General features: G+C 43.9%; 1 protein-coding gene across 1 annotated transcript in view; it reads left to right on the top strand.

The window, feature by feature from the left end:
* Nucleotides 1-16761, top strand: part of FBXL13 (F-box and leucine rich repeat protein 13) — a 377146-nt gene that overhangs the window by 34573 nt on the left and 325812 nt on the right. The window contains exons 5-6 of the mRNA XM_077264721.1: nucleotides 1754-1908; nucleotides 14630-14739. Of these exons, the coding sequence (XP_077120836.1) occupies nucleotides 1754-1908; nucleotides 14630-14739 (265 nt within the window). The remainder of the gene's footprint in view (nucleotides 1-1753; nucleotides 1909-14629; nucleotides 14740-16761) is intronic.

The raw sequence follows: 16761 nt of genomic DNA, 5'->3' as shown, positions 1-16761 counted from the left end.
TAATGGGGATAGGGGAAAATATGTGTAAGTGGGTTGAGAGCTGGCTCAGGGATAGGAAACAAAGGGTGGTTATTAATGGAGCACACTCGGACTGGGTTGCGGTTAGCAGTGGGGTACCACAGGGGTCAGTATTGGGCCCTCTTCTTTTTAACATATTTATTAATGACCTTGTAGGGGGCATTCAGAGTAGAATTTCAATATTTGCAGATGACACTAAACTCTGCAGGGTAATCAATACAGAGGAGGACAATTTTATATTACAGGATGATTTATGTAAACTAGAAGCTTGGGCTGATAAATGGCAAATGAGATTTAATGGGGATAAATGTAAGGTCATGCACTTGGGTAGAAGTAATAAGATGTATAACTATGTGCGTAATTCTAAAACTCTGGGCAAAACCGTCAATGAAAAAGACCTGGGTATATGGGTGGATGACAAACTCATATTCAGTGGCCAGTGTCAGGCAGCTGCTACAAAGGCAAATAAAATAATGGGATGTATTAAAAGAGGCATAGATGCTCATGAGGAGAACATAATTTTACCTCTATACAAGTCACTAGTGCGACCACACTTAGAATACTGTGCACAGTTCTGGTCTCCGGTGTATAAGAAAGACATAGCTGAACTGGAGCGGGTGCAGAGAAGAGCGACCAAGGTTATTAGAGGACTGGGGGGTCTGCAATACCAAGATAGGTTATTACACTTGGGGCTATTTAGTTTGGAAAAATGAAGACTAAGGGGTGATCTTATTTTAATGTATAAATATATGAGGGGACAATACAAAGACCTTTCTGATGATCTTTTTAATCATAGACCTGAGACAGGGACAAGGGGGCATCCTCTACGTCTGGAGGAAAGAAGGTTTAAGCATAATAACAGACGTGGATTCTTTACTGTAAGAGCAGTGAGACTATGGAACTCTCTGCCGTATGATGTTGTAATGAGTGATTCATTAATTAAATTTAAGAGGGGACTGGATACCTTTCTGGAAAAGTATAATGTTACAGGGTATATACACTCGATTCCTTGATAAGGCGTTGATCCAGGGAACTAGTCTGATTGCCGTATGTGGAGTCGGGAAGGAATTTTTTTCCCCATGGTGGAGTTACTCTTTGCCACATGGTTTTTTTTTGCCTTCCTCTGGATCAACATGTTAGGGCATGTTAGGCTATGGGTTGAACTAGATGGACTTACAGTCTTCCTTCAACCTTAATAACTATGTAATGTAACTATGTAATGACTGCCTTCTGGACATCTGTCAAGTCAGCAGTCTTCCCCATGATTGTGGAGCCTACTGAAACAGACTAAGGGACCTTTTTATATACTTAGGAAGCCTTTGGAGGTGTGTGTTGCTAATTATTTTAATTTACTAAGATAATAACTTTTGGGTTTTCATTGGCTGTAAGCCATAATCATCAACATTAACAGAAATAAACACTTGAAATACATCACTATATGACACTATATATGAGTTTCACTTTTTGTACTGAAGAACTGAAATAAATTAACTTTTTGATGATATTCTAATTTTGTGTGAAGCACCTGTACATATAAACTTTTAAGTATGATCACAGCAATTTTTTTTTACTTTCGAGCAATAACATGATCAGTACAGAGTACTTTTTAAAGGATGATTTCCATTTGTTCGTCAGTTATATTCCATGTTTCAGATTAGATTACATGGATTTAATTTCAAGCATTTGAAAGCTTGTGTGAAAGCCTAATAAAATATTTACTCTTGCCAACGTGCAGAGCATGGATGGAATACTGTGCGACAAGGAAAGCCAAAAGACTGGACACTCAAGTCAAGCTGCAGAACGCAGACGCTCATCATACAAAAGCATTCTTGCTATCCACTATACGCCGTTGGAATAATTGGGTGAAATTTCGCAATAAGCAACATATGGGTGAGTTTTTATACAACTATCTCAGTTTTCTAGATGTATAATCCTGCAATGCACAAAGTGCCTGTGTAATGTGTAGTCATTCTACAAAATGTTTAGATGTGGATAATTGGTCTAAGTTCATCTCCTTGCTTTATCTGAGTATTTCATTATTGTTAATATTGTTTGCAATTGTCGAGGGTACTACTTGTGCTGCCATAAATACTGGACCTCAACTGTTCAGAAAAACCAGCAAAGGGTATTTAATATATTACAAATTGCAACAAAGCAAATAGACCCTAACTAAAGCTTCTATAATAACATAAAATGTAAATTTTATTCATTATTTTAAGGTAGATTATGTGCAAAATTTAAACCACAAGGTTTGTATTGGTCAGTGTTCACATTTTCTACTGTCCTGAGTTACACTGTAGGATTAATTCCAATTGCAAAGGAGTCATTTATTAGCATACAACAAACTTCATATAAAGGGATTAAATAAATTGAAAGTAACCTTTAACAAAGTTATTGAGCTTATTATTTAACAGTTCCTTCTTGGGTTCATTGTTTTCATGTTGAGATAGTGTTATTTCTTAGCAATCATCAGCTTGTCTAATTGTGGAACCCTGCAGCTTATAAAAGGTAAAATTGAGATAGCAGCAGGAAGTTTTCACTACAGGACAACTGGCCTCGTGCCTCCTTGTCCAACCACATGCCAGCACTTATTAGCAGCTTTCTATCACTGTACAATGTACACAGAAAGCTGAGCTCTGCTAGATCTGCAGTAGAGAAAGCTATGAGGCCATGTGCACACGTTCAGGATTTTTAGCGTTTTTTTCGCGTTTTTTTCGCGTTTTTTCGCTATAAAAACGTGATAAAAACGCGAAAAAAACGCTAACATATGCCTCCTATTATTTACAGTGTATTCCGCATTTTTTGTGCAAATGTTGCAATTTTTTCCGCGAAAAAATCGCATAGCGGAAAAAAAAGCAACATGTTCATTAAAAATGCGGAATTGCAGGGATTCCGCACACCTAGGAGTCCATTGATCTGCTTACTTCCCGCACGGGGCTGTGCACACCATGCGGGAAGTAAGCAGATTATGTGCGGTTGGTACCCAGGGTGGAGGAGAGGAGACTCTCCTCCACGCACTGGGCACCATATAAGTGGTCAAAAAATAAGAAATAAAATAAAAAATAGTCCTATACTCACCCTCGATGTCCCGCGCAGTGTTCCCGCCTCACCGCTGCACGCTGCCGTTCGGTTCCTGTAGCTGATGTGCGGCGAAGGACCTTGCCGATGACGTCACTGTCCTGTGATTGGTCGTGAGCGGTCATGTGACCGTGACGTCACGGAAGGCCCTGTGCGCACAGACCAGCTATAGGAAGACGAACGGACGCCGCTGATGAGATGTCTGGGTGAGTATAAGCATTTTTTAATTTTTTTTATTATTTTTAAACATTCTATCTTTTACTATAGATGCTGCATAAGCTGCATCTATAGTAAAAAGTTGGTCACACTTGTCAAACAGTATGTTTGACAAGTGTGACCAACTTGTCAGTCAGTTTTCCAAGCGATGCTACAGATCGCTTGGAAAACTTTAGCATTCTGCAAGCTAATTACGCTTGCAGAATGCTAAAAAAACGCGAAAAAAACGGGGAAAAAACGCAAAAAAAAAAATGCGGATTTCTTGCAGAAAATTTCCGGTTTTCTTCAGGAAATTTCTGCAAGAAATCCGCAACGTGTGCACATGGCCTGACTTTACATAACTGCTGCACCCAGGAAACTAAGTGATGCATTGCTGGAATCCAGGTTTCTGTAACTACCATCCAGTTGTTCTGGTTCTGGGTAAGAAAGTTATGTTTATTGTATGTGAATTGCAAAATAAAAATTGTAAATTGAAAAATTAATTATGTCTAATAATATTTCACTGGTTATTGAATCCCTAACCCCTTTCATTTGGATTGACAACATCCACTTTACCATGTAATTTACCGGAAAACGGGAAAAAATTTCAACCGCGGTGAAATTGCGAAAAAAACAAACAAACATTAGGAAAGTCTTGTTTTTGGTTTTGTTCTTATGACATTCATTGCATGTCAGTATGATCTGACACTACCAAACTTGCTTTTTTTTTTCTTAAAAAAAGTCACCTTTTTCCGGGCATGACTTGTACATCTTTCACATTTTGGACGATGGAGCTGTGTGAAGGCTTGTTTGTTTGCAGGGTGAGCTGCCATTTTTATTACTATTTTGGGGAAGATACAATGTATTAATCGCTTTTTATTGCATTTGTTTGTAGAGTTGCAACAAGCAAAAAGTGATGGCCAGCCAACATTTGTTTATGAAAACTAATAATGGATTCTAAGTGATCAATGTCTATGGGGCATCCCAGGGGATTCATTGAGAGGCTTTGTGTGCTTCGCCACTAATCTTACTGACGTCAGGGATATGAGTAGGATTTGTGGTCTAACTCCTCATGAATTAGGCAAGCGGGTGTCACCACGCCATGTCCCACCCCTGCCCAGCCCAAGCTCCAGTCCTTTTGGAAGAGCGTCTGAAACTGGCATGAAAACGTCAAGTCTCAATATTTTTGTGCAACCTCACATTGCCTAAAGATGTTGTGACTTTCCAAAGTGTTCTGCGACAGATTTGTGGCATAAACTCTTCGATGAATCGGGGGCCTGAATCTCTATAGGTTCCCAGTACATGCTGGTAGTATGTTCCAATAAGTATATTGAGTTATTTGCAATCACAATGATCACCATAAAAAATAGATGCGTAGCTGAAAAATTTGTAATTACAGACTGTCCGGTATTTTCTCGACAGATAGTAACTGTGGAGCCCATGACTCCTCATACTTTTTCATAAACCTTCTTTTTAGTGATAACGATAGAGTTTAATCATCGGTAGGACACACAAATATATGTGCACTTAATACGACCATTATTCACTTTGCTCCATTGGCAGGATCTCTTCTCAGTTCTGTGGGAATAATCCTGAGAACAATTTGCTGCAGGCCTTCAAACTGTGGCCACAGATGATGGAAATCTTTAGTACTACTTATTTATTTTGTTTTGCTTATATAGCACCAACATGTTCCACAGCGCTTTGCAGACTTCATCATCACTGTCCCCATTGGGGCTAAAATCTAAATTCCCTTAATTATGTCTTTGGAGTGTGAAAGGAAATCAAAGGACAAACTTTGTTACAGATATTGTGCTTGGTGGGATCTGAACCCAGGACCCCAGTATTGTAAAGCAACAGTGCTATCTACTGAGCCACCATGCTGCCCTTTGTAAGAAGAACTGGGTAAAGTCGGGTTCACAGTCCGCATATGGACAGCAATGCCCAGACTAACCGCAGGTCTCCTAAACTTACAGCCTCACAGGAGAGATAAGAATATACAATATATGCAGAAATCTCAATAGAATTTTGTTTACGGTGTGTCAGTTAGACAAAAAAAAGTTGATTGTGTAACCTATAGACTAACCAACAGATGGCAGCACTTAGCTGTTTCATTTATTGTGTAGCTTACATAGGATCCAGGATCACAGTGGAAAGCTTATGTGTATTCCTATGTAAAGTCCACAAACAGTGTTGGACTGGAGTAGTTTGGGCCCACCAGAGAAAATTATTCTGGAGGCCCACCATGCTTAAGGGGTACTAGCTGCAGAGTTTTCCCTTATCTTCCATCTAGTCAAGCTCTATACCTGTCCAAACAATCACCTGACAAACCAGCAAAACGCTCATATGTTGGGTGCAATGATTTTTATGCTTGATTTAAAAACATCCTTATCGGCAGCAGATCATTTTGTGTAAACAAGACAAGTGCTGCCGAGAACACTGATATTCTGTAAGCACAGAAATATTGTATTAACTAGACATGTGCCACATACAGACACTAGACACATGATACATACACACCGGTCACACGCTAGACACAGGACACATACTCACCAGTCACATGCTAGACACATGATACATACACACCGGTCACAAGCTAGACACAGGACACATACACACCAGTCACACGCTAGACACAGGACACATACTCACCAGTCACACGCTAGACACAGGATACATACACACCGGTCACACGCTAGACACAGGATACATACACACCAGTCACATGCTAGACACAGGATACATACACACCAGTCACATGCTAGACACAGGAGACATACACACCGGTCACAAGCTAGACACAGGACACATACACACCGGTCACACGCTAGACACAGGACACATACCAGTAACATGCTAGACACAGGACACATACACACCGGTCACACGCTAGACACAGGACACATACCAGTAACATGCTAGACACAGGACACATACACACCGGTCACACGCTAGACACAGGACACATACCAGTAACATGCTAGACACAGGACACATACACACCGGTCACACGCTAGACACAGGATACATACACACCAGTCACATGCTAGACACAGGATACATACACACCAGTCACATGCTAGACACAGGAGACATACACACCGGTCACAAGCTAGACACAGGACACATACACACCGGTCACACGCTAGACACAGGACACATACCAGTAACAAGCTAGACACAGGACACATACACACCGGTCACACGCTAGACACAGGACACATACCAGTAACATGCTAGACACAGGACACATACACACCGGTCACACGCTAGACACAGGACACATACCAGTAACATGCTAGACACAGGACACATACACACCGGTCACACGCTAGACACAGGACACATACACACCGGTTACACGCTAGACACAGGACACATACCAGTCACATGCTAGACACAGGACACATACACACCGGTCACACGCTAGACACAGGACACATACCAGTCACATGCTAGACACAGGACACATACACACCGGTCACACGCTAGACACAGGACACATACTCACCAGTCACATGCTAGACACATGATACATACACACCGGTCACAAGCTAGACACAGGACACATACACACCAGTCACACGCTAGACACAGGACACATACTCACCAGTCACACGCTAGACACAGGATACATACACACCGGTCACACGCTAGACACAGGATACATACACACCAGTCACATGCTAGACACAGGATACATACACACCAGTCACATGCTAGACACAGGAGACATACACACCGGTCACAAGCTAGACACAGGACACATACACACCGGTCACACGCTAGACACAGGACACATACCAGTAACATGCTAGACACAGGACACATACACACCGGTCACACGCTAGACACAGGACACATACCAGTAACATGCTAGACACAGGACACATACACACCGGTCACACGCTAGACACAGGACACATACCAGTAACATGCTAGACACAGGACACATACACACCGGTCACACGCTAGACACAGGATACATACACACCAGTCACATGCTAGACACAGGATACATACACACCAGTCACATGCTAGACACAGGAGACATACACACCGGTCACAAGCTAGACACAGGACACATACACACCGGTCACACGCTAGACACAGGACACATACCAGTAACATGCTAGACACAGGACACATACACACCGGTCACACGCTAGACACAGGATACATACACACCAGTCACATGCTAGACACAGGATACATACACACCAGTCACATGCTAGACACAGGATACATACACACCAGTCACACGCTAGACACAGGATACATACACACCAGTCACATGCTAGACACAGGATACATACACACCAGTCACATGCTAGACACAGGACACATACACACCGGTCACACGCTAGACACAGGACACATACCAGTAACATGCTAGACACAGGACACATACACACCGGTCACACGCTAGACACAGGACACATACCAGTAACAAGCTAGACACAGGACACATACACACCGGTCACACGCTAGACACAGGACACATACCAGTAACATGCTAGACACAGGACACATACACACCGGTCACACGCTAGACACAGGACACATACCAGTAACATGCTAGACACAGGACACATACACACCGGTCACACGCTAGACACAGGACACATACACACCGGTCACACGCTAGACACAGGACACATACCAGTCACATGCTAGACACAGGACACATACACACCGGTCACACGCTAGACACAGGACACATACCAGTCACATGCTAGACACAGGACACATACACACCGGTCACACGCTAGACACAGGTCACATACCAGTCACATGCTAGACACAGGACACATACTCACCAGTCACATGCTAGACACATGATACATACACACCGGTCACACGCTAGACACAGGACACATACACACAAGTCACACGCTAGACACAGGACACATACTCACCAGTCACACGCTAGACACAGGATACATACACACCGGTCACACGCTAGACACAGGATACATACACACCAGTCACATGCTAGACACAGGATACATACACACCAGTCACATGCTAGACACAGGAGACATACACACCGGTCACAAGCTAGACACAGGACACATACACACCGGTCACACGCTAGACACAGGACACATACCAGTAACATGCTAGACACAGGACACATACACACCGGTCACACGCTAGACACAGGACACATACCAGTCACATGCTAGACACAGGACACATACTCACCAGTCACATGCTAGACACCTGATACATACACACCGGTCACACGCTAGACACAGGACACATACCAGTAACATGCTAGACACAGGACACATACACACCGGTCACACGCTAGACACAGGACACATACCAGTCACATGCTAGACACAGGACACATACTCACCAGTCACATGCTAGACACCTGATACATACACACCGGTCACACGCTAGACACAGGACACATACACACCAGTCACACACTAGACACAGGACACATACACACCGGTCACACGCTAGACACAGGACACATACCAGTCACATGCTAGACACAGGACACATACACACCGGTCACACGCTAGACACAGGACACATACCAGTCACATGCTAGACACAGAATACATACAAAAAAGTCACACACACCAGACACAGGATACATACAAACCAGTCACACACACTAGACACAGGATACATACACCGGTCACACACTAGACACATGACACATACACACCAGTCACACGCTAGACACATGATACATGCACACCAGTCACACACTAGACACAGGTTACATACACACCAGTCACACACCAGACACAGGATACATACAAACCAGTCACGCACACTAGACACAGGATACATACAAACCAGTCACATGCTAGACACTGGATACATACAAACCAGTCACACGCTAGACACAGGATACATACACACCAGTCACACACTAGGCATGATACATACACCCCAGTCACACACTAGACACAGGATAAATACAAAAAAGTCACACACACCAGACACAGGATACATACAAACCAGTCACACACACTAGACACATGATACATACACCGGTCACACACTAGACACATGACACATACACACCAGTCAGATACTAAACACAGGATACATACAAACCAGTCACACGCTAGACACAGGATACATATAAATCAGTCACATGCTAGACACATGATACATACGCACCGGTTACACACTAGACATGAGGCATACACACCACTCACACACTAGACACAGGATACATACACACCAGTCACACGCTAGACACATGATACATACACACCAGTCACACGCTAGACGCAGGTTACATACAAAAAAGTCACACACACCAGACACAGGATACAAACAAACCAGTCACACACACTAGACACAGGATACATACACCGGTCACACACTAGACACATGACACATAAACACCAGTCACTCGCTAGACACTGGATACATACAAACCAGTCACACGCTAGACACAGGATACATGCAAACCAGTCATTGCATACACACCAGACACATGACACACACACACACACACACTAGACAAAGGATTAGAGATAGTTGAACCCCTGGATGTTTGGGTCCGGTGGGTTCGGCCGAACAGTTAAAAAAAAGTTTGGGTTTAGGCCACTTGCCCTGTAGCAGTGGCAAGTGAGGTCATATTTGTGGGGTTGAGGTCACCTTTGTATTGTCTAGTGACATAAAGCCCACAGCTTAGTAATGGAGAGGCGTCTATAGGGACCTATCCATTACTAATCCTATAGTTATATGTCAAATAAACACACAGCAAGAATAAAGTCCTTTAATTGAAAGAATGACAGAGACTCCTTTTAATGATTCTAAATTAAACCATTCTCACGTCATCGCCCATTCCATTGAAGCCCTCGTCTCCTGTAATAAAACAAAAATAAAAGACAACTATATCCCTCACCTGTTCATTATTCTCTCCCACGGCGTAATCCATGTCTGGGGATAAATAGTTTTCAACCTGGACTGTGCCAAGATGCGACCGTCCAGGTCAGGACTGAGCTGCTGCGGGCGCAGCATCAGTGATGTAATCGAGGTTACAGCCGGCCACTGAGGCTGCATTCCCAGCTGGGCCCCTGAACTGCAGTGACCTCGGTGAGATCCCCCGCTAGCACAGTAAGAAAGTCTCACAGTGCAGTGCTGAGCTGAGAGAGATCACCACAGTTCTCTTTGAAAAATTTCTCCTGGTGAACTCACCGCTGCAGCGAGAGGCTATTTCTGACTCCCCACTTCTCCACACATTCCCTCTTCTTCCCCCCTTCTCCACACAGCCCCTCATCATCATCTTCCCCAGGGGTGTCAAACTGCATTCCTCAAGGGCTGCAAACAGGTCATGTTTTCAGGATTTCCTTGTATTGCACAGGTGATCATTTAATCACCTGCACAGAATGATTCCAGCACCTTGTGCAATGAGAAGGAAATCTTGAAGACACGCATGGTTTGAGGCCCTCGAGGAATGCAGTTTGACACCCCTGATCTTCCCTATGTAGCCCCACTCAAGTTACATCAACCCTTTCCAAAATACATCCTCAGAGCTCTCACACTGAGTCCTGTGTTCTCATTCCCATCTGTACAAGGGTCTATTGCGCAGCCCCTCAGTTCTCTCCTCACAGGGCTCCATGGTGCAGCCCCTCTCTTCCCTCCTTAGTCCTTTCCTCTCCAGCAGCCGCCTCAGCACAGCACTGCTTCCTGCTGGCCCCGCCCCTTCTGGTGTCATAATTCCCTCAAAAATCAAACTCCGCTCTAGACGCACCCATGCTGCGTGTGTGCATTCTCACAGTCTGTAATTGTGCTGGCTTTGCTGTGCGTGCGTTATTCCATGCCCAGTGCCAGCCATCTGCCCTGCTCAGCAACAAGTGACGCAAAGTGAGCGCTTTCTCATCACTTGCTGCTGCCGGCTTCTATTGATCTCATCGAGCACTCCGCAGCTGAGAGAGCGGTAAGCGCAATGAGATCAGTAGAAGCCGGCAGCAGCAGGTGATGAGAAAGCACTCGCTTCACATCACTAGTTTCAGGTAAGGTGGGCGGCATCAGTGCAGGTTCAGTCACTGTATATAGAGAGCAGCGGCTGTAACCACGTCCCCAGCACTGACTGATAGCTGACTCTAATGCTCAGTTGCTGTCAGTCAGTGCCAGGAACGTGGTTACAAGTGGTGCTCTCTATACACAGAGGCGTGACTAAACCCGCACCGGCGCCACCCCTGTGACTGAACCCCAACGCTACCGCAAAGAATACAGTTAATTTCCACCCAACAGCTGGAGTCTACATGCAGGTGCCAGGCGGATTCAGAACGAGATTAACCTGCAGATTAACCCCATATCTGCAGGTTAACAGCTTTTTTTCACGTGACAGGTTCCCTTTAAACTACTGACCTAGTAAACAGGAATTTTTATACTTGTTACTTGCCTGGTTAACTAACAAAGACATTGTCATTGGAATGCATGCACATTGATCTCATTGATCTCAAAGTGGGTTGTCTGTTCTTATGATAAAAGTCCGCACCTTAGTTTGCATGCACCGCATGCTGTCAGGATGTTCTATTGTTGCTCGTGAGGACGGGCAGTCATATGACCACAACTAAGCGATTTCCATACTTGTGGTCATGTGGCAACTAGACGTTTACGGCCTCACTCAATAAAAGTAAATTGAGTGCAGCAGAGCAAGTTTAGTCGTAATGTGGCAAATCACATGACAGACCACTCTCTGCCTCAACACCCGAGAATCCTGACAGCATGCGATTCACATGTTCTAGGAATTCAGAAGACAGTCATCAGAAGACCGGATAACTTCTTTAACTACTTTGTTGACATGGATCACATCAGATATTATGTCCACAAAGAATAGAGTGGTGGATAAACTGTACAATATGCAGCGGGGACTAAATGGGCTCTCACTTCAGCAATATTACAGACATAATAACACAGAAGGCAATAAAGTCAATGATAGAACAGCCAAGATTCACTACATTATGTTCCTGCTGCTGCATTATTCTGTCTCTTGTTTCCAAATACAAATGGACATCATGGATTGCTATGCAGAACAAACCTCCTGTTCTTTGCTAATAATGATAGCATTTGTTCAGTAAACTGTACATTTTTGTGTTGGTGAACATTGTTCCAGAAAATGTCAGTGCCTCCAGAAAATGTGAGTGCCTGCCATGATTCATATACAGTGGATTCACATTTTTCATCTTATACTACACATATTTGACCAGCAACTCCTATCAATACTATTATTCAAATGGGTTTAAGGTTTGATAGAGGTTTTTTTTCTTGCTATTCACATAATTAAAAAAAAAATATTCCAGTTTTTATACTGACCATTAAAGCAAACAAAATAACCTGACACCTTTTATTTCTGGAGATTAGCGTTGTCTCCATATAATGTGGGACGTTCTGAGATGTTGTGCCTGTTTCAAATTAAATTGTAAAATTCAAATATGTGCACAGAAGAGCCACTCTAATACATTGAGCATCAAAGCAGATCTGTCTTTATTACCTAATAACATCATCTCATATAGGTTATTAGTATTCATGCATTGTAACAATATAATTGGCTCATCTTATCTCTAAGTATGTGCTGGCATTAGAATACATACATCTCATTGGCTAAAGTTCATTCTGTCTACACCCAACTGAAAAGTTTAGGTGTCTCTCACTTTGTTTTCTCTCACTTTCCTATTGTCACGGGTGTGACAGGTGTGACAGTCAGTCATCCTGGATCTGGCTGTAGAAAGTCATTGCGATTAGCTCTACAATCACCACCTTGATTTTTGCATCTTTGTTATGGAGTGATATTCTTCTCCCTCTAGGACCCAACAGTTACCTCCACCTTCTGCTGCTAATTATCACACCTTTGCTGAAGGTTAAATTAAATACATTCAGTTTCTTCAGCATGGTGCTGGTGTTAGCTCAATTTCCCTCTGTCTTAGGGTACCGTCACACAGTACCATTTTAATCGCTACGACGGCACGATCCGTGACGTCGCAGCGATCGTATGATTATCGCTCCAGCGTCGTAGACTGCGGTCACACGTTGCAATCACGGCGCTGGAGCGATGCCGAAGTCCCCGGTAACCAGGGTAAACATCGGGTAACTAAGCGCAGGGCCGCGCTTAGTAACCCGATGTTTACCCTGGTTACCAGCGTAAACGTAAAAAAAACAAACAGTACATACTTACATTCCGGTGTCTGTCCCCGGCGTCTCAGCTTCTCTCCACTGTGTAAGCGCCATAGCCGGAAAGCACAGCGGTGACTCGCTAGCGATATCGTTTCGTTTGACACGCAGCAGCGATCAGGATCCTGCTGTGATGTCGCTGGTCGCTGAATAGGGTCCAGAACTTTATTTGGTCGTCCGATCGCTGTGTATCGTTGTGTTTGACAGCAAAAGCAACGATACCAGCGATGTTTTACACTGGTAACCAGGGTAAACATCGGGTTACTAAGCGCAGGGCCGCGCTTAGTAACCCGATGTTTACCCCGGTTACCAGCGTAAAAGTAAAAAAAACAAACAGTACATACTCACCAGCACGTCCCCCAGCGTCTGCTTCCTGACACTCTGAGCGCCGGCCCTGAAGGAAAGTGAAAGCACAGCGGTGACGTCACCGCTGTGTTGTTAGGGCCGGAGCTCAGTCAGTGTCAGGAAGCAGACGCTGGGGGGACGTGCTGGTGAGTATGTACTGTTTGTTTTTTTTACTTTTACGCTGGTAACCAGGGTAAACATCGGGTTACTAAGCGCGGCCCTGCGCTTAGCAACCCGATGTTTACCCTGGTTACCCGGGGACCTCGGCATCGTTGGTCGCTGGAGAGCGGTCTGTGTGACAGCTCTCCAGCGATCAAACAGCGACGCTGCAGCGATCGACATCGTTGTCGCTATCGCTGCAGCGTCGCTTCGTGTGAAGGTACCTTAAGATATATGGCAAATTGTGCAAAAAAAAAAGCTCTCAGCCCAGTCACTCTGACAGAAAAACAAAAAAGTTATGGCCCTTGGAAGGGGTGGAAAAAGCAGTAGTAGCACAATAATGAAAGTTGTCAGAGAAGAACGGCATTGGATAGTGGAGAGCGCATCAGTAGGTGACTATATTAATGCACTTACAACACATTACGTGCACATAATCACATTTAATGTATTAAGAAAGCAACTAATAGTCTGCTGTGAGCCAGCAAGCAAGCTCTGTGGTCCTATGATGCAGGAGAGGAATGGAGCAGCACTGGGACCGGCAGACAGCAATGGGTAAGTATTTTCGTGCACACACTATACACAAATTAGTGATCACTGATTAGGGGTGCAATAAAAAAAACACTTGACTTGTCCTTTCAATAAAAAAAAATGCTTATTAACTTTCTCTCTACAGTGGCTTCAACCAGAATTCAGAATGTTTATGATGATGCCTTCTTGAAAAAAATCTTAAAAGCATGGAATGCTGAAACTCAGGATTCCAAAAAGAAGAGAGAGTACTTTGAGGTATGTGTAAACTTAACGGTTGTAATGTTGACATAGTCTAAAATAAATTTAGACTCCCCAAGTAAGGGACTTAAAATTGTTATCTCGGATCTAAAAATACACTGCTGTTTTTACTGTAACTTGGAAATGTAAGCATGCATAAAACGTTTCCATTAGCAAAGAGTTCTTAGGTAAGGGCATGGTGGCATTTTCTCTTGCAGCACTATAATCTTTAGGCCAGGATCACACTTGCAAGAAACTCGCATGAGTCTCGCATCTCAATACCCGGCACTGCCGCCGGCACTCGGGACCGGAGTGTGCGGCTACATAGAAATACATACAGCCACATGCTTCGGTTCGGTTTTAGAAATTTTTTCAGGGTGTGGTTTAACTCTTCATATTTTGATATCCAAACTTCAATACATGTCTAGATGGGAGAAAGACTTGGGTTTGTCATTCTCACATGAACAATGGCAATTAGCAATAACATGGTCTACTAAATCCTCAGCCTGCATAAACCATTTAGAGATTATCAAAAAATCCATCTCAGATGGTACTTGGCTCTCAAGCGCATTGCTCACATGTTCCCCACATGTTCCCCACATGTTCTTAATTTTGCTGGAGGGGCTGTGGAGAGGTGGGATCACTCTTACACGTATGGTGGTCCCGTCCATTAGCATTGCAATATTGGGAAAAAATATTTGATGCCATTTCATGCTGCACTGAAACTCATACTCTCCCCATCCCAGCCCTAGCTTTGTTAAACATTGGAGTCACGCACCTCCCCAACAGCACAAGATGGGTTTGCTCACTAATACTGATGGCAGCCAGACAGAGTTTAGCCTCAAAATGGAAATCCACGTCACTGCCATCAATGGAGGTAATCTGGGCAATGGTAGACTCATATATTTCATACGAAAGTTTGCTAGCTCCAGACTGCCAACGTGCCGATTAAAACCCGACAAAGGTTGGGTCCTTGGCAAGCTATCAGACAGACATTATAACTTCATCTACATGATAGTTACGCACGCAACCTTAAACACAATACCCCTCCTACTTATCGTATTACGATGCATTTGAAACTGAATAATTACCGCATGATCAAAATCAGTTCATATGATCCCTATTTTTTGTACTACATTTCTCCTTGGTTCATCCTTTTTTCTAGGAACCAAGTCATATGTAATGTACCTTTTACTGATTCTACTATCTCTGTGCTGACTTTATGACTTGTATCGGTTTAAAACTTCATAAAAATGTATTGGTTTAAAAAAAAAATAATAATTAGCATTTTATTGCATAAAATATGTAAAAATCGTCAGTGTATCAAATATCCTGTGTGTGTATTGTGAGATAGCGCTCACTAACAGGTAGGGGAATACTCGCTTGGCCACGGGATAAATGCACACGGGCACGGTTTTAACACAAAACAGTCTATCTGGTTTATTCAGATATCATAAACCGCAACCACAAACAGTTCATTACACACTGTATCAGGACATCACATTAAGTCACACATCATTAGTTTGCGGCAACTAAACACGCTGGTCCTCCTCTGACCAGTTGCCGTGGGTGACCGCACAATTCATAGAACATAATAAGCACCAACAGTCTGTGGAGGTACCTTACGGGAGCTCCTGCTCCACCTGCTGACTCCTTGTCAGTCCTCTCTCCCTGGGAAAGCTGCCTTATGGGGATCACCATCTTGCCTGGCAGGCAAACCTCAGTCAGTCCAGTCCTTCCCCAACACAGTAGATGTCGTGCTCTTCAGGGATCCGGTCCTACTCCCAGGATCTCCCAACACAGAGGCCACTCAGGATCACGGCCTCACCAGGTGCTATTCAGGGATCCAGTCCCATTCTGGACCTCCCAACACCCAGGCCACTCAGGATCACTGCCTCACCAGGTGCTTTTCAGGGATCCGGTCCCCACTCTGGACCTCCCAACACCCAGGCCTTTCCTTTCACAGGACCTTCCAGCCAAGATCCATTCAGGTCCATACACAGGAACTCCTACCCGTGACATGAGTCACTGCCTCATATC

This window comes from Ranitomeya variabilis, chromosome 5, assembly GCF_051348905.1.
Source record: "Ranitomeya variabilis isolate aRanVar5 chromosome 5, aRanVar5.hap1, whole genome shotgun sequence".
Taxonomy (NCBI): domain Eukaryota; kingdom Metazoa; phylum Chordata; class Amphibia; order Anura; family Dendrobatidae; genus Ranitomeya; species Ranitomeya variabilis.
Note: the sequence above shows the minus strand (reverse complement) of the source record. Positions and strands in the feature narration are given on the sequence as shown.